Genomic DNA, 25,742 nt, shown 5'->3' with positions numbered 1-25,742 from the left:
GAGTGTTAAGTGCAGGGTTTTTCCTGCCTAGAGGATTTTTTGGCGCCCCCCCAAAGAGCTTTTAGCCAGAGCCAAAGGAAAATCACCAGTGCCAAAATGCTAAAAATTTAGAATAAAAATAGCAATTCAAGCTTCTTCTAGCTTGTTTCAAGTGCAGCCTATCCCTCTTTCTTGCATTGTCCATGGTTTGGACCACTAGTAATTGAGATCATTAATAGACAGTTTTCAGTATATGAAACATTTTGGCTTCATATCCATTTTGTGTCATGTCGGGAGATTTCCTGCGATTGTGAAAAGTGAGCTCAGTCAGAACAACAGCAAAGAATATAGGCCTATATACGCTGGTAGGCTACTCGGCATAAAATGGAGGTTTCAACCACAAAATTGTGTGCGCACTGCGCATCACTCCCCAAAGATCCATTCTGAGCCAGGAAAAACCCTGGAAGTGTTGCACATGAATACAGGCCACTAGTGTTAATCAGTACTGACAACAGTCCTTCTTTATGCTGGGCTTGCTAATGGATTTGATGGAGGTTTGTCAAGGACCTGTTCTGTCTGGGGCTGAATGGGAGAAGAAGGGCACCAGACAACAAGACCTCCATTAGTCCTCTGAACTCTCGCCAACATGTGGATCTGTAGAAATGGGCCAGGCTTTAATCGAGGCCTCGTTTGTTTGCGGTCTCCCTGATGAAAGTCGCAATCAAAAATGTGCATTGCATGAAAGCGTGAGTTGTGACGGGGGGCCCTCTTGTGTTCCTTGTTTGTGGAGTTGAGGAGGGAGGTGAGGTGATTATGATCAACCACCCTGCCGACTCACGCAGACGTCCCTCCCTGAGCCGCTCGCTCTCAGGGGTCCGACCGTGTGCCGAGTGTCTCAGGGGTCCGACCGTGTGCCGAGTGTCTCAGGGGTCCGACCGTGTGCCGAGTGTCTCAGGGGTCCGACCGTGTGCCGAGTGTCTCAGGGGTCCGACCGTGTGCCGAGTGTCTCAGGGGTCCGACCGTGTGCAGAGTGTCTCAGGGGTCTGACCGTGTGCCGAGTGTCTCAGGGCTGCGGCACACAGCAGGTCCCGCCCCCGGAGGGGGGTGTCCAGGCTCCTGGGGAGGGGGAGAGGGAGGGGGGGGGTGTCTAGATCCTAGGGAGGGGGGGGTATCCAGGCTCCTGGGGGGGGTGGGGGGGGGGGGGGGGGTGTCCAGACTCCTGGGGGTGTCCAGACTCCTGGGGAGGAGGGGGTGTCCAGGCTCCTGGGGGGGGGGGGGGGGGGGGTCTAGGTCCTGGGGAGGAGGGGGTGTCCAGGCTCCTGGGGAGGAGGGGGTGTCCAGACTCCTGGGGAGGGGGAGGTGTCTAGGTCCTGGGGAGGGGGGGGGTGTCCAGACTCCTGGGGAGGGGGAGGTGTCTAGGTCCTGGGGAGGGGGGGGTGTCCAGACTCCTGGGGGGGGGGGGGTGTCTAGATCCTGGGGAGGGGGTGGTGTCTAGGTCCTGGGGAGGGGGGGGTGTCCAGAATCCTGGGGAGGGGGGGGTGTCCAGACTCCTGAGGGTCTGTCTGGGCTCCTGGAGGGCACTGTGAGTTTGGGGGGGGGGGGGGGGGGGGCTAATATATCTCCGTCCTCCTGGACTCCGTACCCAGACTACCACCGTGTTCAGTCATCTCCCAGCATCCCTGGCTCCCTGACGAGGCCGTGTTTGTTTCTAATAATGACCTGTTTCTACGTCCCCCGGGTCCTAACTGGGGCTGACGCCTTTATTTAGCTCCACCGAGCTCTGGGTCTCTGGGACCAGACGCTCTCCTGGGCTCGGGTCGGATCGGTTGTAGACGCAGACGTCGTGCTTTTACAGAGTATTTAAAATTAATATGGCTGAGCTACCGCTACACAAACACGTCCATTTCAACTTTCAACGAGCCCCTTCTTTCGATGAGCCCTTCCAAGTTTTGAGGTTGAAGATGGACCCTCTCTCCTGACAGGGCTTGGCTGCTCCAGCCCACTGACATCACCACCATTACAGAGACTGACTTAGAACATCACATTACACTTCATTACTTCACATTAGTCATCTAGAAGACGCTTTTATCCAGAGAGACAATAGAACTGCAGAACCACTCAGCCAAATTGGTCAAGGTACTAGACTGCAGTGATACTAATTGAGTTATTACCCAGACAATATAGTCCCTGACCTCAGTTAAGCTCCACTGCTCTAAATCGTGCCAATTCATGATCATGGTGTTTTATGAACTGACTATTTAATAGCAATGGAATTTAATTAACATTTAAATGTAAAAACCCTGGCAACTTTAATCAACAACTCTGTCAGTCTCAGACTCGCTAGTGTTTCTGACAGCAGTCTCATACTGTGAAGGGGGAAGTAACGATCGCCAACATCTAGGGAGTCTGACTGTGTGAGAAGTGTGTTTAATGAGAAGCGTATGTGAGAGTGAGAGGTGTTGGAGGAAGATGGAGAGGAAGCTGTCTCTCTCCTTCATACCAGAGCTGTGCCACCATGATTCAATCACTATGGATTTCAGATGAACTAGATTTGATTCCCGTCACGCGTCAAGTTCAACTGGGTTTGTTTGTCTTATGTGCAGGATACAGGTACAGTGTACAATGTGTGTGTGTGTGTGTGTGTGTGTGTGTGTGTGTGTGTGTGTGTGTGTGTGAGTGTGTTGGTGGGGTCAGTGTGTGTGTGTGTGTGTGTGTGTGAGTGTGTGTGTGTGTTGGTGGGGTCAGTGTGTGTGTGTGGGTCAGTGTGAGTGGGTTGTGTCTGGCTAGCAGATGTCTGGGTGCCCTGGGTCTTCTTGCAGGAGAGGAGGCCTGATAATGAAGACCTGAGACTGACCACCACACACACACACACACACACACACACACAATCACTCACACACACACACACACACACACACAATCACTCACACACACACGCACGTTTACTCACACACACACGCACACACACACAATCACTCACTCACACACACAGACACACGTTCACTCACACACACACACACTCATACACGCTCACTCACACACACACACACACACTCATACACGCTCACTCACACTCACTCACTCACTCACACACAGACACACACTCACACACACACACACACACACACACACACACACACACACACACACACACACACACACACACACACACACACACACACAGATGACATACAGAGCAGGTGCTTCCTCTAATTGGCTGCTTGGCAGTGGGTGCTCAGCTCAGGCCAGACTGATGGAAAAAACACCAAGTAGGTGGAAACAGCATGAACAAAAGTGCAAGACTTCTGGCTCGTGTCACATTTTTTATCGAGGTGCCTTCCTCAGGGCATCATGGTGATGATGATGATGCTCTACTGAAGGCACATGTTCAATAAAAGATGTGACTCGAGCCAAATGTCTTGTACTTTGTTATTTTCGGAGTATTGCTGTTTCAGCTACTTGGTGTTTTTTCCGACCATGTCAGGTGAGGTGTTTGTCTCTGTGTCTCTATTTACAAATGAAGACAGAAGTGATGGACAGAGGACTTATTGAACAGCGCTGTCACTCCGTCCTGAGTCCAAACTCCTGGTTCCTCTCATGCAACCACAGACTGTCCCAGCACCGGGCCGGACAGCTCCTGAGCCCCCCTCAACGAGAGCCCTTCGACGGGACGTCTGCCTCTGGTACAGACCCCCTCACGCAAGGGGGATGATTCATCGGAAAAAAGCAGACAGTCTAGTCTCGTCTCTTCCCCTCTCTCCCCTCTCTCTGTCTCCCCTTTCTCTCTCTCCTCTCTCTCTCCACTCTCTCCCCCCCTCTCTCTCCTCTCCCCCCCCCTCTCTCTCTCTCCGCTCTCTCCCCTCTCTCCTCTCTCCCCTCTCTCTCTCCCCTTTCTCTCTCTCCGCTCTCTCCCCCCTCTCTCTCCTCTCTCCCCCCCCCTCTCTCTCTCTCTCCCCCCCCCTCTCTCATGCCAAATCCTATCAAGCTGTGGTTTGAAAGTCCGGTGTGAGATCTTGGCTTTGCTCCGGGCCACTCACAATTACGTCTGGCCGGCCCAGATAGCAGCCGCTGGACAGCTGGCACTCGCTCAACCCTTACATCATTCCCCTCTCTGCTCTCCCTCTCCCTCTCTCTCTCTCTCTATCTACACACCACTTTCTCCTCTCTCTTCCCCATGCACTCACACTTTATCTCTCACTGTGTCTCTCCTCATTTCTCCGCCTGTCTCTCTCTCCTCCTCTCTCCTCCTCTCTCCCTCCATCTCTCTCTCCTCTCTCTCCCTCTCCTCCTCCTCTCCCTCTGTCTCTCTCTTTATCTCTCCTTCTCATTTCTCCCCCTGTCTCTCTCTCCTCCTCTCTCCCTGTCTCTCCTCTCTCCCCCTCTGTCTCTCTCTCTCCTCCTCCACTATCTCTCCCTGTCTCTCTTCCTCTCTCCCTCTGTCTCTCTCTACCTCCCCCCCCCTCCTCCTCCATGCTGTGTTGTATGTGTTAATCTAGCTGGTTCATTATTCATGGATGGTGTAGCCAGGCTGTCAGCTACTTTATTTTGGCTCGTTTTGGAGATAACGGCTCCAGTCACTGATTGACCAATTAATGTAGCAACAGATGACATCATTGGAACTCAGTAAATCAAGTTTCTGTTATGGACCTATAAGAGAGGACAACAGAGCTCTTCTTCTGTCCTAAACCCACTGTATTATTATTGTTTCCATTATTGTCTGATTTGGGACAAAACGCAATATAAAATGTAATGCTAATTATTATCACCATATCAGGAAGCATATGGACTGCATTGTCTGTTATCTCTAGTGATGTGTTTTATATGGTCTATAATATAGTCTCTATATGAGTGAATGATCTGGTTCAGGATCAGACATGACAGTGATGTGTTGATGACAGCGCTGGGCGTCTCGGTGGGGGTCTGAACAGCCCAGTCAGACGACGCTCTACTGATTCTCTACAGGCTTTTAACGCTCCCTTCTGAAGGGCATCTTGGGAGATTAATAATGACATGAATTATTCATCAGCTCCAGCTCTCACACTTTGCTACTTATTTTGGATCCCCAAGCTAAGAGTCTGTGTCTTCATGTGTGTCTTTGATTGTGTGTGTGTGTGTGTGTGTGTTCGTTCGAGTGTTCGTGCGCGTGCATGTGTGTGTGTGTGTGTACAGTACGTGATGTATACGTATGTGTGTGTGTGTGCGTATGTACAGTGGTGGCCAAAATTATTAGAACACCTGACAGATCTGAAAATATTGACCTTTTTTGCCTCCAGAACATGATTCCATACCATAATGTTCATGAAACATGCAGATGGTTGCTCTGAGCACAACAAATATCAGATGAAGTGAGACCTACTATTTTTATCCACTTTTAACTTTAATATTTGGTATGTCCACCTTTTGCAGCAATTACAGCAGCACATCTCTTTGGCATAGTGTCAATGTATTTCCTGAGAACATCAACACCAATGTTATCACATGCCTTCTGCAACTCAAGCCAAAAGCTTTCCTTTGAATGTACAATAGATCTGTCCAGTTTTATTTTCCAACTCGCCCTAAATATGCTCGATGGGGTTGAGGTCCGGACTTTGAGAGGGCCAGTCCATCATTGTCAATGTTCCAGCAGATTCCTTCCGTCGCAGGTAGTTCCGGCAATAGTTAGAAGAATGTTTAGGGTCATTGTCCTCTTGGAAAATAAATCCAGGCCCAATAAGACGACTCCCAGATGGTACTCCATGCCTCACCAGAATGTTGTGGTATACTTTCCTATCCATGATGCCATCAATTTTTACTAAGTCACCTGTTCCTGAGGCTGAAATGGCACCCCACACTATAATACTACCCCCTCCGTGTTTAACTGTTGGCAACAGACACTCATTTTTATACTGTTTGGCTTGAGTTGCAGAAGGCATGGGATAACATTGGTGTTGATGTTCTCAGGAAATATATTGACACTATGCCAAAGAGATGTGCTGCTGTAATTGCTGCAAAAGGTGGACATACCAAATATTAAAGTTAAAAGTGGATAAAAACTAGGGATGCACCGATGCATCGGCCGATGTTGGCCTTGTTGACTGCCATCGGCCCATCGGCAAATAAAATGACATTCACCGATGGTAGTGGTCGATGTTATGTCGCAACAATTACGTCTTTTTTTGTTGCAAAACGTAGCCTACCCAGCTGCAGATTCGGAGAAGATCCGTGACGTAACGCTGCAAACGCACGTGTAGTTTGCTTTCAAGGTCAAGGTCAAGGTCAGCTTTATTTATAAAGCACGTTTAAAATCAACCGAAGTTGCACCAAAGTGCTGTACAATATATAAAATAAACTAAAACAAAAAACAGAATAAAGTGCACATAATCACAGAACAAAAAAAGGACAGGACACAAAACAGGACAGGCTTTCAAATTAAAGTGAAATAAAAATCGGCGTTTTGGAACCAAACACTTCATTTCTTTGTTTCCCTGGCACAAAAGGGGGAATAAAAATTAAATAAAATAAACATCGGCCATCGGCTGGATTGTTATTTTAAACATCGGCATCAGCCCAGAATTTTGCAATCAGTGCATCCCTAATAAAAACAGTAGGACTCACTTCATGTGATATGTGTTGTGCTCAGAGCAACCATCTGCATGTTTCATGAACATTCTGGAATGAAATCATGTTTTGGAGGCAAAAAAGGTAAATATATTCAGATCCATCAGGTGTTCTAATAATTTTGGCCACCACTGTATGCGTACGTGTGTGTATGTGTGAGTGTGTATGCGTACGTGTGAGTGTGTGTGAGTGTGTGTATGTGTGAGTGTGTATGCGTACGTGTGTGTATGTGTGAGTGTGTTGCTGCTGAAGCACCTTAGTGACCTCTCAGGCTAAGCTGCAGCATCCTAGGCTGGTTAATGTCTCCTCCCATGAGGCCATGTGGCCGACCCCTCCCACCCTAGTTAACCCCTCCCACCCTGGTTAACCCCTCCCACCCTGGTTAACCCCTCCCACCCTGGTCAACCCCTCCCACCCTGGTTAACCCCTCCCACCCTGGTCAACCCCTCCCACCCTGGTTAACCCCTCCCACCCTGGTCAACCCCTCCCACCCTGGTTAACCCCTCCCACCCTGGTCAACCCCTCCCACCCTGGTCAACCCCTCCCACCCTGGTTAACCCCTCCCACCCTGGTTAACCCCTCCCACCCTGGTCAACCCCTCCCACCCTGGTCAACCCCTCCCACCACACGCCTCACAAACTCTTTGAACCACTCCCCTCAGGCAGGAGGCTGCGGTCCTTCACGACCAAAGCGTTGCCCACATTTCATATTTTGCACTGTCCTGTCTTGTTCTTGCGTGTTTATGATAATGCGCCAATAGAACAAAGCAAATTCCTCATATTCAGACTGCAGCTCTCACTCAGACTCACAAACAGCTTTACTGCCAAGTAGGTTTTCACAGTCCTCACTGCTGAAGTAGGCCGCCTGCTGCCTCTGTTGCTGCAGCACTAGTCAGTACTCTGTTAACCATTCAGTCGGCTGGTCGAACAGTGAGGTTGTGTTGTGCTGTGTTCAGGTCCAGGTGTTCAGGCTGGTTGTGCTGTGTTCAGGTCCAGGTGTTCAGGCTGGCTGTGTTGTGCTGTGTTCAGGTCCTGGTGTTCAGGCTGGCTGTGTTGTGCTGTGTTCAGGTCCAGGTGTACAGGCTGGTTGTGTTGTGCTGTGTTCAGGTCCAGGTGTTCAGGCTGGTTGTGTTGTGCTGTGTTCAGGTCCAGGTGTTCAGGCTGGCTGTGTTGTGCTGTGTTCAGGTCCTGGTGTTCAGGCTGGCTGTGTTGTGCTGTGTTCAGGTCCAGGTGTTCAGGCTGGTTGTGCTGTGCTGTGTTCAGGTCCAGGTGTTCAGGCTGGTTGTGCTGTGCTGTGTTCAGGTCCAGGTGTTCAGGCTGGTTGTGCTGTGTTCAGGTCCTGGTGTTCAGGCTGGCTGTGTTGTGCTGTATTCAGGTCCAGGTGTTCAGACTGGTTGTGCTGTGTTCAGGTCCAGGTGTTCAGACTGGTTGTGCTGTGCTGTGTTCAGGTCCAGGTGTTCAGACTGGTTGTGCTGTGCTGTGTTCAGGTCCAGGTGTTCAGACTGGTTGTGCTGTGCTGTGTTCAGGTCCAGGTGTTCAGGCTGGCTGTGTTGTGCTGTGTTCAGGTCCAGGTGTTCAGGCTGGCTGTGTTGTGCTGTGTTCAGGTCCAGGTGTTCAGGCTGGTTGTGTTGTGCTGTGTTCAGGTCCTGGTGTTCAGGCTGGTTGTGCTGTGTTCAGGTCCAGGTGTCAGACTGGTTGTGCTGTGTTCAGGTCCAGGTGTTCAGGCTGGTTGTGCTGTGCTGTGTTCAGGTCCAGGTGTTCAGGCTGGTTGTGCTGTGTTCAGGTCCAGGTGTTCAGGCTGGTTGTGCTGTGCTGTGTTCAGGTCCAGGTGTTCAGGCTGGTTGTGCTGTGTTCAGGTCCAGGTGTTCAGGCTGGTTGTGTTTTGCTGTGTTCAGGTCCTGGTGTTCAGGCTGGCTGTGTTGTGCTGTGTTCAGGTCCTGGTGTTCAGGCTGGCTGTGTTGTGCTGTGTTCAGGTCCAGGTGTACAGGCTGGTTGTGTTGTGCTGTGTTCAGGTCCAGGTGTTCAGGCTGGTTGTGTTGTGCTGTGTTCAGGTCCAGGTGTTCAGGCTGGTTGTGTTGTGCTGTGTTCAGGTCCAGGTGTACAGGCTGGAGACGGGTCAGGCGGAGGTGACGGTGGGCGACTCGGCGGGCGTGTTCACCTGTCTCAGCCTGACAGGCAGCCCTGCTCACCTGCTGGTCTGTGGCAACAAGGACAGGAGGTACTGCTACCACTCTCTCTCTCTCTCACACACACACACACACACACACACACACACACACACACACATACACTCACATGCCTCTCAAACACATCTTACACCCGTCAAAACGCTCTAACACACACACACACACACACACACACACACATACACTCACATACCTTTCAAACACATCTTACATGCATCAATACTCTTCTAAAGCCTAATTTATACTCCGTGAGCCATGACATTTTTGGCTCATTGACGTCATTTGGAACGTCTCGCAGGCTGTGAGCTGCTTGGCTCGTACCACCTCAAATTTCTAGCGGCTCACACCGCGTCATTATATGTCGCACATATTTGATTGGTTGACTGGCCTGGAGAGACGAAGCGTTCTGTGTTGCTAGGAGATGAGAAACATTTTCTTGTTTGGTAACAACATAGCATCACATGGACACAGCAGGGCATGGCTCATTGAGTATAAATGCAGAGCTATGAGCCGTGAGCCATGAGCCAAAAAATGTGGCTCACGGCTCACAAAGTATAAATTTGGCTTAACACACACACACAGACACACACGCTAATGCTGACAGATTGTAGCACCCCTAATTAGCATATGTAGATAAACGCCCCGCCCATCTCCCTAAAAGGGCATGAGACTGCAGGGCCATGTGCATAACACACTGTTAAAGCACAGAGACCATGGTCCAGGCCCAGTGTCCACCCTGTTAGAGCACAGAGCCCATGGCCCAGTGTCCACCCTGTTAGAGCACAGAGCCCATGGCCCAGTGTCCACCCTGTTAGAGCACAGAGCCCATGGCCCAGTGTCCACCCTGTTAAAGCACAGAGCCCATGGCCCAGTGTCCACCCTGTTAAAGCACAGAGCCCATGGCCCAGTGTCCACCCTGTTAAAGCACAGAGCCCATGGCCCAGTGTCCACCCTGTTAGAGCACAGAGCCCATGGCCCAGTGTCCACCCTGTTAGAGCACAGAGCCCATGGCCCAGTGTCCACCCTGTTAGAGCACAGAGCCCATGGCCCAGTGTCCACCCTGTTAAAGCACAGAGCCCATGGCCCAGTGTCCACCCTGTTAGAGCACAGAGCCCATGGCCCAGTGTCCACCCTGTTAGAGCACAGAGCCCATGGCCCAGTGTCCACCCTGTTAAAGCACAGAGCCCATGGCCCAGTGTCCACCCTGTTAAAGCACAGAGCCCATGGCCCAGTGTCCACCCTGTTAGAGCACAGAGCCCATGGCCCAGTGTCCACCCTGTTAGAGCACAGAGACCATGGCCCAATGTCCACCCTTACGGACTCACTGACGTTGAGTGTGTGAGGGCCTAGGGCTGTCCCATTGTCAAGTGCATGAGGGCTCTCTGGCAGACATTTTGAGCCCTTTATGCCCCCTTTCCGTAAGTCAGAACTTCTGCGGACTTTGCCTAAGAGAATTACCCACAGTTCATATCATTGTGATGTGAAACACGGGGTTACCTGAAGAACGGTCAATAGACAAGCACGGACAGATCAACCAACCCTAACGTTCACGTTACAAAACAAAATATGTCTTCATGTTTTCATTTGGACTTGCTTATCTGCTCAAGTAGCCTTATAATTATTTTGGTTGAAAGTTCAATGAGATTTTTTTATTGTTCAATATTCACCTTTACTTGCTATTAGTTAATGAATTGGCCTTAGCAAGACCCCAAAACTTGTTTTCGTAACATGAGACTGCATGAGACCCTGTGAATTTATTATTTTAGAATGTTGTGTACTGGGTAGTACACTGGCGGGAAATCTTGTGGTGGAAGCGGAAGTGACACGTTTTGCGTGTCAACTTATCAGGAAGACAACAAACACTTTGCCGTGCGAATTTATCTACATGCACATAAAAGAAAGAAGACCGGTATTTACCTGCATTGAAGCCATGTATATATGGTTCACACACGTATATATGGTTCACACATACTGTACTAGAAGATTGACTAGGGTCAAGGCATACGCTGTTGTAGACGACATAGGACAGGACAATGCAAAGACACGACAGCATTGTCTACAATATAACCATATCCTGTACAAATTGTAGAAGCTTTTGAATATCAGATTCTTGGTGAAAAATGCAAACGTAGGTCTTAAGGAGAAAACACTTTGTAAGAACGGTTGGTGAATGTTCCTCTGTTCCTGTGTTCCTCACGCTGAGCTCACAGCAGATGAGAGCAGCTGCTCACTGAGATGTGCAAAGACAAAAACCTGTTCTTCACACCTCCAGCTGGCTCACCTTGAAACAACAACACATGAAAAGAGCGCATAAAAGGAATAGAGAGAAATTGCATTAATTGGTAGAGAAAAGCAGGTGTGTGAGTGTGTGTGTGTGTGTGTGCGAGTGTGTGTGTGTGTATGGCAAACAACGGGAGACAGGAGCTGGCAGCCCAAACAGCCTTGCCACACCAACACACACACACGCACACACACCCTCCACATCTGCAGCTTGGCCCCCTGAATGCGGAGAAGACACAAAGACCAGACTGTGGCCCTGTCCTGGCGTCTCGCAGACGGAGCCCTGGCACGCCCCGACCCAGCGGCCCCCGAGGCCGGCATCCTCCCCCAGACCCATCAGGCTTTTCAGCAGCCTGCCAGGAGGCGTCCAACAACAACAACAACTCTCTCACCGTCCTATTGAACGCCCGGCCCCCGCAACGACACACAATACAAGTACAGCGTTTCAGCCAGCCAGTCGGAGCCAAAAAATGAATTTAGGAAAAGGTCTTTTGTGTTTTCTTGTCTTTGCTGGCATTTCAGTGGGAGAGCTTTGTCCCCACTCCCTCTCTGGCTGGCAGGACGGCAGGTGTCCGCTGGGCTGGTCTGGAGGACAAAGAGACGCAGGAGGGGGGCGGGGAAGTCAAAGGGTCTGGACGGCAATTACGGTGGCCAAGGGCCAGGGGATAATGCAGCCCTTCCTCTGCTCCAAACTAGCTATCTTCCTCCTCCTCCTCCTCTGCTCCAAACAAACTGTCCTCATCTTTGTTTTCTTTCTCTCTCTGCAGGGAGATGTGGTCTCCCAGTGTATAACATATGTTACGGTCAATGTGAGAAAACGGGGAATGTGAGCTTTTCCCGGTTATTGCGCACATTCCCCGACCTCGCGGGGAATGTAGGAGAAACATGTGCGTTTCTCACATCTCCCGGGTAATGTGCACATTCCCCGACCTTGCGGGAGATGTGAGAAATTGGTTAGTATTTCTCACATCTCCCGTACGGTCGGAGATTGTGCACATTAACCGGGAAATGCTTACAATTCCCGACCTTGCGGTAAATCTAGGAAAGCGCAACCGTATGCAAAACTTCTGCGCAGCCGGGTGGTGGGAGAGGGCTTATGTGACGCCTCAGAGGGCGTGCACCATAAGACGCACCCACGGTAGTTGGGCTAACGTTACTGGCGCACACCTGTGAGAGATTTTTCGTCTTTTCGTCTGTCTTTCGGCTAGCTAACGTGTAGGGTTCCTTTGGAGGTTCCCACCTTCCTGTTGTTGCAATGTTCCTTTTGCGTTTGTTAACTTGATCACCAGTGTAGGCCTATCCTCCTAATAGTACTTACACTGTGTGCAGCATAGGCTATATTACTGTTCAAGGTAGACCACAGACTGTTATTAACTGTAGGGGAGGACCGGGACGAATGAAACACTTTTTGGTTTGATCAGATTTACACAGAAATTAATAAAGATGGAGATTACATTTTTTGATGACAAACAACTTGTACATGTCCTTTACTAACCTATTAGTTGTAAGTTTCGTTCTGTGGTGTGACAGTTCAATTCAAGACGGCCGAGAACAGAAGATGTGCATTGTTTCTCTTGTCCCTGCCTTGCGGGGCGAGTGAAACAGATGAGTGGGACGAGTGAAACAGTGAGATTGTTTTGCTTATTGTGTTGCGTAGCCTCGCGGCTTGTAGGCTAATTATCTTAACTTTCAACACATGTATAATTAGACCCAATTTAATGTTTCCATTAATGCAATTGATGCTATTCGAAAACCATGGGCAAAATGTCAAGCGCCTCTCGTTCTAAGCGCACGAGCCCTCTCCCACCACCCGGCTGCGCAGAGGTTTTGCATACGGTTGGACTTTGCTAGATTTACCGCAAGGTCGGGAATTGTAAGCATTTCCCGGTTAATGTGCACAATCCCCGACCTTGCGGGAGATGTGATAAATACTAACCAATTTTTCACATCTCCCGCAAGGTCGGGGAATGTGCACATTACCCGGGAGATGTGAGAAACGCACATGTTTCTCCTACATTCATTCCCCGCGAGGTCGGGGAATGTGCGCAATAACCGGGAAAAGCTCACATTCCCCGTTTTCTCACATTGACCGTAACATATACACTGACAGTCCAGTAGTCCCCGCATCTCTCTCTCCCTCTCTCTCTTTTCCTCCCTCTCCCTTCCTCTCTCTCTTTTCCCTCCCTCTCTCCCTTCCTCTCTCTCTCACTGCCTCCCTCTCTCTCTCCCTCCTCCCTCTCTCCTTCCTCCCTCTCTATCTCTCTCTCTCCCTACCTCTCTCTCTCCCTTCCTCTCCCTCTCCCTCCCTCCCTCTCTCTCTGCGGGGAGCTGTGTTAGTGAAGTGATCCTGGTTCATCAGGGTGGCTCGTTAGGCGTGCTGGCCGCTGGGAGGGACTGGTCTCAGACCAGCGGTAGATTTACGACCGGCCTGAGTGCGCCAGTAACTTCTTAACGTCCTCTACTGAAGTCAGCGAGCTCCGCCATCCAGTCTAGCCAGGCACATCACAGCTACAACGCTAATTACTATTTAGCCATGCGATCCTGATTGGTTTATTTTCTCAAGGCGGAAATTAAATTAGTCCCCCCCACCCCACCCACATTTGATTTTGGTAATGAACTTTTGGGAAAGCTTGTGCATGGATTGAGTCATCTCCTGGCGCAATAAAGCGGCGGTGACACCAGATGGAGCCGGGGGTCCGTCGGGCACACACGTCTCATGAAACCGCCCCCGTTGTTTCGACGAAGGCCTCAGACAGCTGGAAACTCCTAGCGTGTTTATAGCTGTGGTTTGGTGAGCGATATCGGGAGCAAGTAATGAAACGTTTCGTTTATAAGTTCACCAGCTGTTGCTGTGCATGCGTCTCTGTGTCTGTCATCCCCAATAACATCAGTGTATTCATCTGTTATTGCAGGTTTGCTATTGTGCTAAGTGCTAACTACAAGACAGAATGGAGCTATTCACATGTTCACCCTGCAGAGGGCGACAGACACTCTGTTAATCTAGTCATCTAAGTCATAATTTCCTGATCTGACATTATCGCTTGATAATTGATTGATTGATTGATTGATTCATTGGTTTTATTTGTTTATTTAATCTTCACGTAATCATTATTTTGGTTAATGGTTCCTCTCTCTGTTTCAGGGTGAGGGTATTTGACCTGCGCACCGGATCCGCGGTGGCCTCGCTGTACGCCCACTACATGGGCGTGACCGCTGTGCAGGCAGACGATTGGAAGATCGTGAGCGGCGGACGCGAGGGATTGGTCGGTGTCTGGGAGATGAGGATGGGGGCCAAACTGTGGGAGATGCACAACAGGTGGGTCAGCTGGGGCAGATAGACGACTCACCCTGTCCTCTGGGGCAGATAGACGAGTCATACACTACATAGTTCTGACAGACTCAGGACTTACCGACCACTGGTCGATGTAATAACCAGCTTTGGGTACACGTGGACATTTTGTATACTCATATTCGGAAGTCTTGGCCATGTAATGCACCGTGAGTGGTCTTACTGGCGAGAGAGAAGCCAAGCAAATTGCCAAATTCTGCTCTGTCTCAGCTATTATTGGCAGCTTAGCCGTGTGGAGAAGGAGGTGCTATGTGTATCCTTAAGTGTTCAATGCTGCTTAGTCCTAATATATTTTATGTAATATAATTTGTGGAAAAATATAATTTGTGGAAAAATAAAGTATTCAAATGTGCGTATCCATCTCTAGTCAAGTGTGTGTGTGTGTGTGCGCGCGCGCGTGTATCTCTAGTCAAAGTGTGTGTGTGTATCCATCTCTTGTCAAAGTGTGTGTGTGGGGGGGAGTGTGTGTGTGTGTGTGTGTGTGTGCATGCCTGTATCTCTAGTCAAAGTGTGTGTGTGTATCCATCTCTTGTCAGTTCAAGTGTGTGTGTTCCTGCTGCTCTCCTGTTCCCAGACACCCGGTTAGACACGTGCGTTTTACCAGCAGCACCTTGATAACAGCCAACATCCCAGATGAGAAGTCTCCACGAGGGGCCTGCATCACCGACGATGACCTCACCGCTCACCGCAGGTGACCGATGCTCCACAGTCCCTCCCCATCTCTAATAGCCCCTCCCCCATCGCACCTAGCCCCTTCCCTACTCTCTTAGCCCCTTCCTGACTCTCCTAGCCTCTCCCCTACTCTCTTAGCCCCTCCGCCATCTCTCCTAGCCCCTTCCTGACTCACCTAGTCCCTCCCCCATCGCACCTAGCCCCTCCCCTACTCTCTTAGCCCCTCCCCCATCTCTCCTAGCCCCTTCCTGACTCACCTAGCCCCTCCCCTACTCTCTTAGCCCCTTCCTGACAAGCCAGGCTGGACCTGGCCTGGTGTAAACTCCTCTCTGCTCACGTTTGATAGTTAATCCCACCTTATACTGTGACCTTCCTGTCTCCTCCTCCCCACAGGCACAGAGGAGTCATCTGCCACTACGACTTCTCTGAAGACTCCATGTCCCAGGAGCACGTTCTTCCCATCTGCAGATCCAACTACGCAGAGTCGTCCGGATACAACTACAACATCGGCCTGGCCGTCCCGTATGACACACTGTCCGGCTCTCACCCGTCCCACTGACCTCTAGCTGACACCTGGGTCGCCGTCTCACGCCGGATCCGTCTTGTCTCACAGGACGACTCTGTCTGCTGTCCGCACTCTTTGAGACACGTCACGTCAGGATGATATCACCTGTTGACCCTAGCTGGCTGGCCTCCAGTCCCAGAGGCCGTGTGTAGCAGCCTACGACCTTCCCGACCTCTCCGGCCAAACATATGTACGCTGGAGAGGTCAGGCTGGTTGTACAAGACTGTGTGTGAAATATTTAGTTTTAACCATGCTTTCTGTGTTGTATATTACAGCCCGTTGTTTTTAACTTCAGTGGATCCAGACTGGTGCTATGATGTAATACTGCTGCGTCTAGTCCTCTCTCCTCAGCTCCAGCCATCCAGCCTGTGCTCCTCATAGAGGATTGGACTGCGTACTACATCATGTGATCACTCGATGGAAATAAACCAACAACAACTCAATGTTCTCATCTTGTCATGATTTATTGTAGCCCAATATAGATTAGTGCAAAGGCTGTTAAAAATGTTTTGGAGTTAAGGCACAATTTTTAAAATATCTTTCCAAAAATAATCTGTCATACAAAACAACACATACTGTGAAAGAACCACTTTTATGTGTTGACAGATTATTTCTGAAAGCATGGAGTGGGTTGTTCTGAAGGGGTTCTCTTGAGAACGTGAAGTATTTCCCCACTGTTGACAGTGCAACAACGTGTCTGCAGGCACCTGGGTTTATTCTGGAGCCTGGCAGGAATGTCATGTGGTCCTGGTCTCCCGCTCTGGGTGTTCTTCAGCGGGCCCGACCCTGGATACCAGCCGTGACCCACAAGCCCGGCTCACATTCAGACATGCACACAGCAGGTCAGGTCTGTCATGTAGCATGGGCTAGCATTCTGTCATTGAGCATGGACAGCTAGCATTCTGTCATAGGGTGACCATAACTTCAAATCCCCAAACCAGGACACCCTCCAACCCCCCCCCCCCCGATACCGTATATATATATATATATATATATATATATATATATATATATATATATATAATGCAATGTATTGCATTCATAACAAAGTAGGCAATTTATTGACTGATCTAAAAAAACAACATAGCCTATAAGCTGAGCTTGTTATTAGATTTAGGCTATTATTATCGATTGCGTTAAAAACACCGGCAGCTCATCAGAAGAATAATGAAAAAGCAAAAAAGTCATGTTTTTCTGAAGTAGCCTAATATCTTGTTGGCTAGACCCAGCTATTGAGACTTGAATGCGAAGCAAAACAAAAATGTGAAGGGCTTGGAAACTCACAGTTGCTTTCCGATTCCCAAGGGGCGTTACCAATGGGCGTAGATCAAAAAGCCTCTGGACACAATTTGATAGACTTACAACCAATCAGTGAAAATGCCTCTACGGCGCTCCTGTTCTGTCATCTTATTAAACCCGCCCCATATTAGATAAACGGTTGTGATTGGCCTGAACACATTTCTGTTCGAGCGTATTCCGTTAGAACGGTTGGATGTCCAGACTGATCTGCGGAGTGAAATGGAATGTGAGCTGGCGAGATCAGGCTGGCAACGCCAGGCTAATTGAAACTGCGCTGCGCTGGAACCTCCGCTTTCCGGGACCGGATCATCAGGGTGGTCAGATTCTTCACCTATGTTATGTTTGGCCGGTACATTTTAATGTCCCAACAGATATTTGTCGGGACTCGGGTCAGCCAGCTTGAAATCGGGACTGTCCTGGTCAAATCGGGACGTCCGGGTACTGTATTCTGTCATGTACAGATAGCATTCTATCATGGAGCAGCTATCATTCTATCATGGAGCAGCTATCATTCTATCATGGAACAGCTGTGGCTCAGAAGGTAGAGTGGGTCGTCCAATGACCGCAGGGTCAGCGGTTCGAATCCCGGCTCCTCCTCCTGTCCACATACGTATCAAAGTGTCCTTGGGCAAGACACTGAACTCTAAATCGCTCCCAATCAGCAGGTTAGGGCTTTGCACGGCAGCTGCTGCCATTGGTGTGTGAATGTGTGTGTGAATGGGTGAATGAGAGGCCATTGTAAAGTGCGTTGGATAAAAGCGCTATATGTGCAGTCCATTTACCGTTTAGCATGTACAGTATGTACATTATGTTATGTAGCATGTACATCTGGCCTCCTGTCATGTGAGAAGCTTTGCCGTGGCATTTAGTACGTGTACAATATTGGTGGGTTCTCAACATAAATCAGTGTTTGGTATTTTAGTCACAGTAGATTACAGTTGAGGGCGGGATATTGCTGTGATCATGGCAACATCTGGAAGCTTATTAACAAAAAGTAATAAATAGTGTGTGGTATTAATTAGTAATACGGTCATTAGGTACAACAACCATGGGCCATAACTCATTAAGGATTAAGTATGGGACATTTGTGGATATCAAGATAACCTGTCGTTCCAGGGAAAGGCCGGAGAGATTCTGCTAAAAACAGCAGATAAGTATTTCTCCTTGTTTAAGAAAAAAGAGGCTCATTTTCCACAGGTCATGGTTGTGGTGTCCATGTTCAGGAAACGGACGTGCATCCTCGACTCAATTTCAATCCTTTTCAAGATCTGTTGAGAGGAAAGTACATTACACTATGAGATAAGATATACTGAGAACGTAATTAGGGAACTAAATCAGATTTTTCATTTCATTTTGTTATATTTTCTGAACTCTTTTCATGATTAAAGAGTGTACAGACCTCCACGAAATGGTCAAATGTGATTCCATCATAGACCTCGTCAGGCTCCTTTAAGACAAGTAACAATCCCCTCGTTAGACATTTTTGAAAATATGCTAAAGAAACGGCTAACATCTACATGGACTGCTAACATCTACAGTAACAGCTAACATCTACAGGAACAGCTAACATCTACAGGAACAGCTAACATCTACAGATACAGCTATATCTAGAGAAACAGTTAATATGTACAGGAACAGCTACCATCTACAGGAACAGCTATACTATATTTAGAGAAACAGCTAACATCTACAGGAACAGCTAACATCTACAGGAACAGCTAACATCTACAGGAACAGCTATACTATATTTAGAGAAACAGCTAACATCTACAGGAACAGCTAACATCTACAGGAACAGCTATACTATATTTAGATAAACAGCTAACATCTACAGGAACAGCTATACTATATTTAGATAAACAGCTAACATCTACAGGAACAGCTATACTATATTTAGAGAAACAGCTAACATCTACAGGAACTGCTATACTATATCTAGAGAAACAGCTAATACCTACAGGAACACCTAATATCTACAGGACCAGCTATGTAGCCTGGAAGCCAGACTTCCTCGAGCTCACATGATCAGGATGGCGACAACAGGCTACAGCTAATAGGATATAGGTTAGGATATAGGATAGGAATAGGAACAGCTATTAACTACTGTACAACAGCTACAGTAATCTACAGGAACAGCTAATATCTACAAGAACAGCTAATAACTACTGTACAGGAACAGCTAATATCTACAAGAACAGCTAATAACTACTGTACAGGGACAGTTAATATCTACAGGAACAACAGTAAATAGATACTGCTATCACATTATGATGGTCTTAAAGAGGTATAAACAGTTCATCTCGTACCATGTGGCGAACGTTGGTGGTCGCCACCTCCAACATGGCGGCATCAGCGATAGCCTTGGCTGTATTTTGTCCCATGTCGCTCTTGGACAGCAGCTCTTCCACCACCTGCAGCACACAGCAGCTCCGAGCCTTAAAGCCTTGATCCCTAGTCGCTGCAACTGGCTGGCTGTTTTGTTGTCGTGCAACAACGACGGACGTATTTGAACAACAACAACGCTCTAAGCCAAGGCTCTCACTGCTGTCAGTGGCACTACAGTCCTGGACTCTTCACTTGTTTTCATAGAGAGCAGAGTAGATGTTATAGAGAATAGTGCAGATGTTATAGAGAACAGTGTAGATGTTATAGAAAGCAGTGTAGATGTTATAGAGAACAGCGTAGATGTTATAGAGAAGTGTGTAGATGTTATAGAGAACAGTGTGTAGATGTTATAGAGAACAGCATAGATGTTATAGTGAACAGTGTAAATGTTATAAAGAACAGTGTAGATGTTAGAGAACAGCGTAGATGTTATAGAGAACAGCGTAGATGTTATAGAGAGCAGCGTAGATGTTATGGACAACAGTGTAGATGTTACAGTAGAGTAGATGTTATAGAGAAGAGCGTAGATGTTATAGAGAACAGTGTAGATATTATAGAAAGCAGTGTAGATGTTATAGATAACAGTGTAGATGTTATAGTAGAGTAGATGTTATAGAGAAGAGCGTAAATGTTATAGAGAACAGTGTAGATGTTATAGAGAACAGCATAGATGTTATAGAGAACAGCATAGATGTTATAGAGAACAGTGGAGATGTTATAGTAGAGTAGATGTCATAGAGAACAGTGTAGATGTTATAGAGAGCGGTGTGGGCGTTATAGAGAACAGTGTAGATTAGGGGTGCCCTTATTATAGCAGCCGAGCAAAATCAATCAGAAACTCGTCAGAATTCAGAAGAAGTCAGAATTCTGCAACCCTGGCTGATCCATTCAGTGCAAATCAGCAGTGTATTGTGCTGTGTGATTGAGTCATTTAAGTAGTCTAAAGACACTGTTTTGACAACTAGCTGTTACCTGTTAAGATTGTGCAAGGCATATATACAACAAAGTTCAAGTTCCACTTTCAGTGTGAAGTAATTGGTAGCTTGATGTATTCTTTGATTTTGAAACCGTAGCTGTATGTTGTTATTTCGGTTTTATGTTATTTTTTACTGGGTTTTCAGCAACGGGATTCTTAATCAGATAAGATAAGTTTAATGAGACCTGCATTAAGACCTAGCCAGTGTTGTGACAGAAGGGCGGGGGTTCCAGGGGCGTGGGATGGGCGGTAGATCTTGATGAGCGTCATTTTAAAAGTAGCTCGCAAGCCAAAAAAGTGTGGGCACCCCTGGTGTAGATGTCATAGAGAGCAGTGTAGATGATTCAGAGAACCATGTAGATGTTATAAAGATTGAACAGTGTAGATGTTATAACGATTGAACAGTGTAGATGTTACCTTTCTGTACTCCTCCAGGGTGATGGTGCCGTCGTTGTCTGTGTCGTGCATGTTGAACAGAACTAGAGAAAGATGGACAGAAAATTGAAAAACAGAAGAAATGTTAGCTCTGTGCATTCACTGGTGCTGTTAAGTACAGACAAAACTGCAAAACCCGGTCACCCTTGGACAGGAATGGACCGGTCCTAGTGAATGCCGGCACCACTGCCTCCGGAACACTCCATCACCAAACGGGAGGGTTCCCAGATACAGGACGTGTCCCTAATGGCAATTTTCTTGTCAGGACGGAGGAGGAAGCGGTGCTTGAAGGGATGTTTTGTTCTGATAAGGAGCCAGGCTTCAAACCTCTAGACTCAAGAAAAGCTCCCAGAATATCAACACTGTCACACGACAACAAGGCAATGGAAATACAGAGGGTTCAGTCAACCATGCAAAAGCCTTTTATTCATCAACCTACATGTTGATGAATAAAACTAAAATACAACCAAAAATACAACTAAAACCCATAAAGAAAACCCTTCATCTCTCGCACACTTGTGACTGGAACAATGTGAGTGAGGTGGGGGGCGTGGCCTAGCGTCCTTACAGCGGAGCTTCTCCCTCCTCAGCCTCTCCCTCTCCTCGCCCGTCATCCTCAGCGGCGGGGGCCGGAAGTGGGACATGACCATGAGGAACTCCTCGAAGCCGATCTCCTGCAGGTGGCCCTCCGCGTCCTGCCGCAGGTTCCTAGCTCAGGCAGAGGTCAGAGGTCACACATGCAACACACCGATGAATGTCAAGCAGTAAGCAATGATTCCTGTCTGTGTTTTCAGATCCTGTAGCTAGTTTGAAATGTTTAAGTTGATTTATTAAATCCAACAACTGTCTATCTGTTACACACCTTTTGTCAAAGAAGGCCGTAATGATCTGAGCCCGGATTGGATTGTTCTCCAGGGCAGGGATTTTCTCCAGGTCCTCTCTGCTGCGGGGGAAAGACACACGTCGGTATTTCTGCTGTTCCATCTCAAACACAAAGATGTTGATACCATAGAACACCATTATTTCCATCCAAGGCTTCATCTATAGACAAACATTTTCCAGGAGCTTGCTCGATCGTCTCGTTGAGAGAGGTCAGGGAAGAATTTTTACAGCTCACTTTTCTGGCCCCCGGATTAAACTGTTTTTTTTTTTGCTTCCCTCTGGAATATGTAGGGGTGGGACCTACGCCCCCCCCCCCTGGAAGGTGATATCACAGAACCCCTGGAGATGATATCCTATAGCAGGTGTCTGTTAACATCCTGGGTGTGGATAAAGCAGGGCCGTGGGCTGGATGCATAGAGGATACCGGATGACCTATATGAAGAGACCATACATGCACATCAACAACAGGAGGGATGTCTGAGCATCATTGTTCCCTGTTTCCTGTTCCCTGTTTTAAAGGGAGAGTGTGCATCACTACAAAAGACATGCCAGTGATGACTGACATACAACGTGTGTGTGTGTGTGTGTGTGTGTGTGTGTGTGTGTGTGTGTGTGTGTGTGTGTGTGTGTGTGTGTGTGTGGTTATGGGTGTACATGTGTGTCTGCCTGCCTGTGTGTGTGTGCATGTGTATCAGATACCAGTAGCAGAAAACCAGCCTAAATGACTCTACAGACAGACCTGGACCGCACCAGGGTTCTAAACATAGTTACTCCTGTTAGAAGGAGAGGGAGTTCTGAACATAGTTACTCCTGTTAGCTGTGTTTAGAAGGAGAGGGTGTTATGACCAGGGTTCTGAACACAGCTACTCCTGTTAGCAGCGTTTAGTAGGAGAGGGAGTTCTGAGCACTACTACTCCTGTTAGCAGCGTTTAGTAGGAGAGAGTTCTGAACACTACTACTCCTGTTAGCAGTCTTTAGAAGGAAAGGGCCTTACTGTATTACCAGGGTTGTGAATACAGCTACTCTTGTTAGCAGTGTTTAGTAGGAGAGGGAGTTCTGAACACGTTTGTTTGCAGTGTTGAGAAGGAGAGGGTTCTGAACACTGTTTAGCTGTGTTTTGGAGAGGCGGTTCTGAACACTTGTTAGCGGTGTTTAGGAGGAGAGGGGGTTCTGAACACTCTTCTTAGCGGTGTTTAGGAGAGGGGGTTCTGAACACTCTTGTTAGCAGGGTTAAGGAGGAGAGGGGGTTCTGAACACTCTTGTTAGCGGTGTTTAGGAGAGGGGGTTCTGAACACTCTTGTTAGCTGTGTTTAGGAGAGAGGGTTCTGAACACTCTTGTTAGCTGTGTTTAGGAGAGAGGGTTCTGAACACTCTTGTTAGCTGTGTTTAGGAGAGAGGGTTCTGAACACTCTTCTTAGCGGTGTTTAGGAGAGGGGGTTCTGAACACTCTTGTTAGCAGGGTTAAGGAGGAGAGGGGGTTCTGAACACTCTTGTTAGCAGTGTTTAGGAGAGGGGGTTCTGAACACTCTTGTTAGCTGTGTTTAGGAGAGAGGGTTCTGAACACTCTTGTTAGCTGTGTTTAGGAGAGGGGGTTCTGAACACTCTTGTTAACTGTGTTTAGGAGAGGGGGTTCTGAACACTCTTGTTAGCTGTGTTTAGGAGAGAGGGTTCTGAACACTCTTGTTAGCAGGGTTTAGGAGAGGGGGTTCTGAACACTCTTGTTAGCAGGGTTTAGGAGAGGGGGTTCTGAACACTCTTGTTAGCTGTGTTTAGGAGAGGGGGTTCTGTCCAGGACAGGTGGTAGAGTAGTAGTACCTGATTGTCTCCTCGTTGTCACTTAGTTGTCTGAATCTCTTGTGAAGGTTGTTGATCTGCTCTAGAGAGACTGGAAAGAGAAACACAATAGAATCCACTTTACTTTACAGCGATAATGTTGCTACTGTATGGCATGACCTTCGCCGGCGGCTTTGACAAAGCAAACGTAGAGAGAAACAGAAATGTAATGCACTTGACGTGACATTAGGCTGCCCTACATTGATTTCTGGTGTTTGCTATCACAACATAATACCACTGAATTTACACTTATACATTCAGTGTTGGTATTGACAACAAAGTTAAAGTATAAGGATCAGATATGTCCGCTGAGATTGGATATCATAGTGTTTCTGCAGTCATACCAGTCTAATGCAAGAACAAAAACACAGTAGCACAGTATGTGATTACATTTGCACAGCATTTCAAAGGAGCTAGTTAAATCATTAACTACGAGTGGTCTAATGGCCTTGGAAAGAATGGGCCAGGCCTTCACTGTTTAAATTCACTGGTTGGAAGTTGATGTACAGCACTGATGTTAGGGGGTTGTGTTGTTCTTGACCAGCTCACCCTGCATGTGTAACTAGTGCTGACTCTAGTTGCTGGTTCATATTCCTGATACCCAGACATTTATAGTAGCTGAGGTAACTGTTCATTCATGTTTGTGAACAGGGTGGTGCATCATGGTGTACTATTTTAGCAGTGATCAGTGTAATTAGTGGTCTCCAGACAGGCAGTGTTAATCCTTTGATACATGTTGCTAAATTGTGAACGTCCCTGCGCATGCCCGGCGTGACTGGGCATAAGCACTATCACTATCATTAGAGAATGTGTGACCCGACATACCTCATTTAACAGGCTTATGATCACACCAGGAAGGCAATAACAAGGCATAAACAGGTTGTAAACAGACAGGCCACATACAGGTTACTGTGGCAAGGTCTGCTCGTAAATGTTAAAATACTTCTATAGAACTCAACATATAGAATATGTTGTTATATATATATATATATATATATATATATATATATATATATATAGGCCTATATATACACATCATATCTTTGTTTTTAAATGAACTTTAACTGACTTTTTAGTGGTTATATTCAAAACATTTTGTCAACCACAATACAGGGTGTATCATAAATAAATCTAAATATACCTCTAGATTGAACCCTTGAACCATGGGCTGGGGGGATACATTTATGACAGCAGATAAGGGTCACAGATCAGTGGTCCACATTTTTGTACTTTAGTGCCAGTAAACCAAACCACACCAGTGGCTGCACTCAGATAGCCCTTTCTTCACAGCTATGTGAACACTGTGAACACACTTTAATCAGCCCAGTGGAACAGTAAAGCCTAAATAGCTATATAAATCTCACAGTTGTTCCTCTGTCCTCAAATGCTTCTCATGCTTCTCAGTGGTTTTCTGTGGAATGACGAGGACAATCAGACTATTGTTACTTTGAAACAACTGGAAAACATCTAATCGGCGTCTTATTGATTCACATCAAACACGAATAATTACAGTAACTAACGATATAAACACATCAATAATTTCACACGGATGAAATTGTTGACAAAGGCTATCACAGCCGCCTACTGATATAGGTACCTTATCTCTAAATCATATTAAATAGACACTGCAATTAGAAACGATAATGTGTATTAGGCTACTTTACTTACATCCAGTTCGATCTGCTAAATCTTGGAATTCATGTTCAAAGCGCGCTGACTGAGAAGCTCCCATCGCGGTTTACTCGCAAAGAAAGCGACAAATACAAACTTTCTGGAGCGGTGAGCGCTGACGACTCCGGAGTTGAGCAGACTTGTACCTGAGTCCACACTGGCATGATAGGCTGCAGTCACACCTGTCAAACCTGTCAAACCCCACGACCTACTGTTGTGAGGAAGTCAATACGATCAACATTATAATGATCCGCCAGGGGGGAATTGAGCGTCCCCGAGGTCCTAAAGCCTTGTTTTATGGAAGTCAATTTGAATCCGATTTTGAGGGATTCGGGTCAAGCAAAGAGAAACGTAGATTTAAAGTGTATATTTCAGGTTGAATTTTTTAAGAGTTTTTTTTTATGAATTTACATTTCTGAGCTTATGATTAGGAAAACTAGCAAAAAAAATAGATTTTAAAAACCCATCTTTACATATAAAAACGGCAAAAACATGGTGAAAACGGTGGTTTTCTAAGGACCCTTTCACACCTACGTTGTTTAGTCCGGACTTTCAGACTTTCCAGTTTGATCCGAACCAAATTGACAGGTGTTAAACCTCCTGGACCACGGTGCGCGGATCAAAGATCAAAGGT

General features: G+C 47.4%; 2 protein-coding genes across 3 annotated transcripts in view; one reads left to right on the top strand and one right to left on the bottom strand.

Moving 5' to 3' along the window:
• Window positions 1-16,025, top strand: part of fbxw8 (F-box and WD repeat domain containing 8) — a 22,015-nt gene extending 5,990 nt beyond the window's left edge. Inside the window, exons 8-11 of the mRNA XM_084440317.1 lie at window positions 8,666-8,793; window positions 14,184-14,357; window positions 14,965-15,081; window positions 15,456-16,025. Coding sequence (XP_084296443.1) covers window positions 8,666-8,793; window positions 14,184-14,357; window positions 14,965-15,081; window positions 15,456-15,621 — 585 coding nt within the window. The 3' untranslated portion in view covers window positions 15,622-16,025. The remainder of the gene's footprint in view (window positions 1-8,665; window positions 8,794-14,183; window positions 14,358-14,964; window positions 15,082-15,455) is intronic.
• A 646-nt stretch (window positions 16,026-16,671) lies between these two features.
• Window positions 16,672-25,293, bottom strand: tesca (tescalcin a). 2 transcript variants are annotated; one of them, XM_084439528.1, is made up of 8 exons: window positions 25,106-25,293; window positions 23,420-23,489; window positions 21,585-21,665; window positions 21,291-21,430; window positions 20,705-20,766; window positions 19,233-19,337; window positions 18,326-18,373; window positions 16,672-18,194 (listed from the first exon to the last, which is right to left on the bottom strand). In XM_084439528.1, the coding sequence occupies exons 1-8, from the start codon at window positions 25,167-25,169 to the stop codon at window positions 18,111-18,113; spliced, it is 654 nt and encodes a 217-aa protein (XP_084295654.1). In that variant the 5' UTR covers window positions 25,170-25,293; the 3' UTR covers window positions 16,672-18,110. The 2 variants fall into 2 exon arrangements, with proteins under 2 accessions (XP_084295654.1, XP_084295655.1); XM_084439529.1 differs by having other exon boundaries at window positions 21,585-21,662.
• Between the last annotated feature and the right edge of the window lie 449 nt (window positions 25,294-25,742).

The sequence above is a fragment of the Borostomias antarcticus genome (genome assembly GCF_949987555.1).
Source record: "Borostomias antarcticus genome assembly, chromosome: 6".
Classification (NCBI taxonomy): Eukaryota; Metazoa; Chordata; class Actinopteri; order Stomiiformes; family Stomiidae; genus Borostomias; species Borostomias antarcticus.
This window is presented reverse-complemented; position numbering and strand designations above follow the sequence as displayed.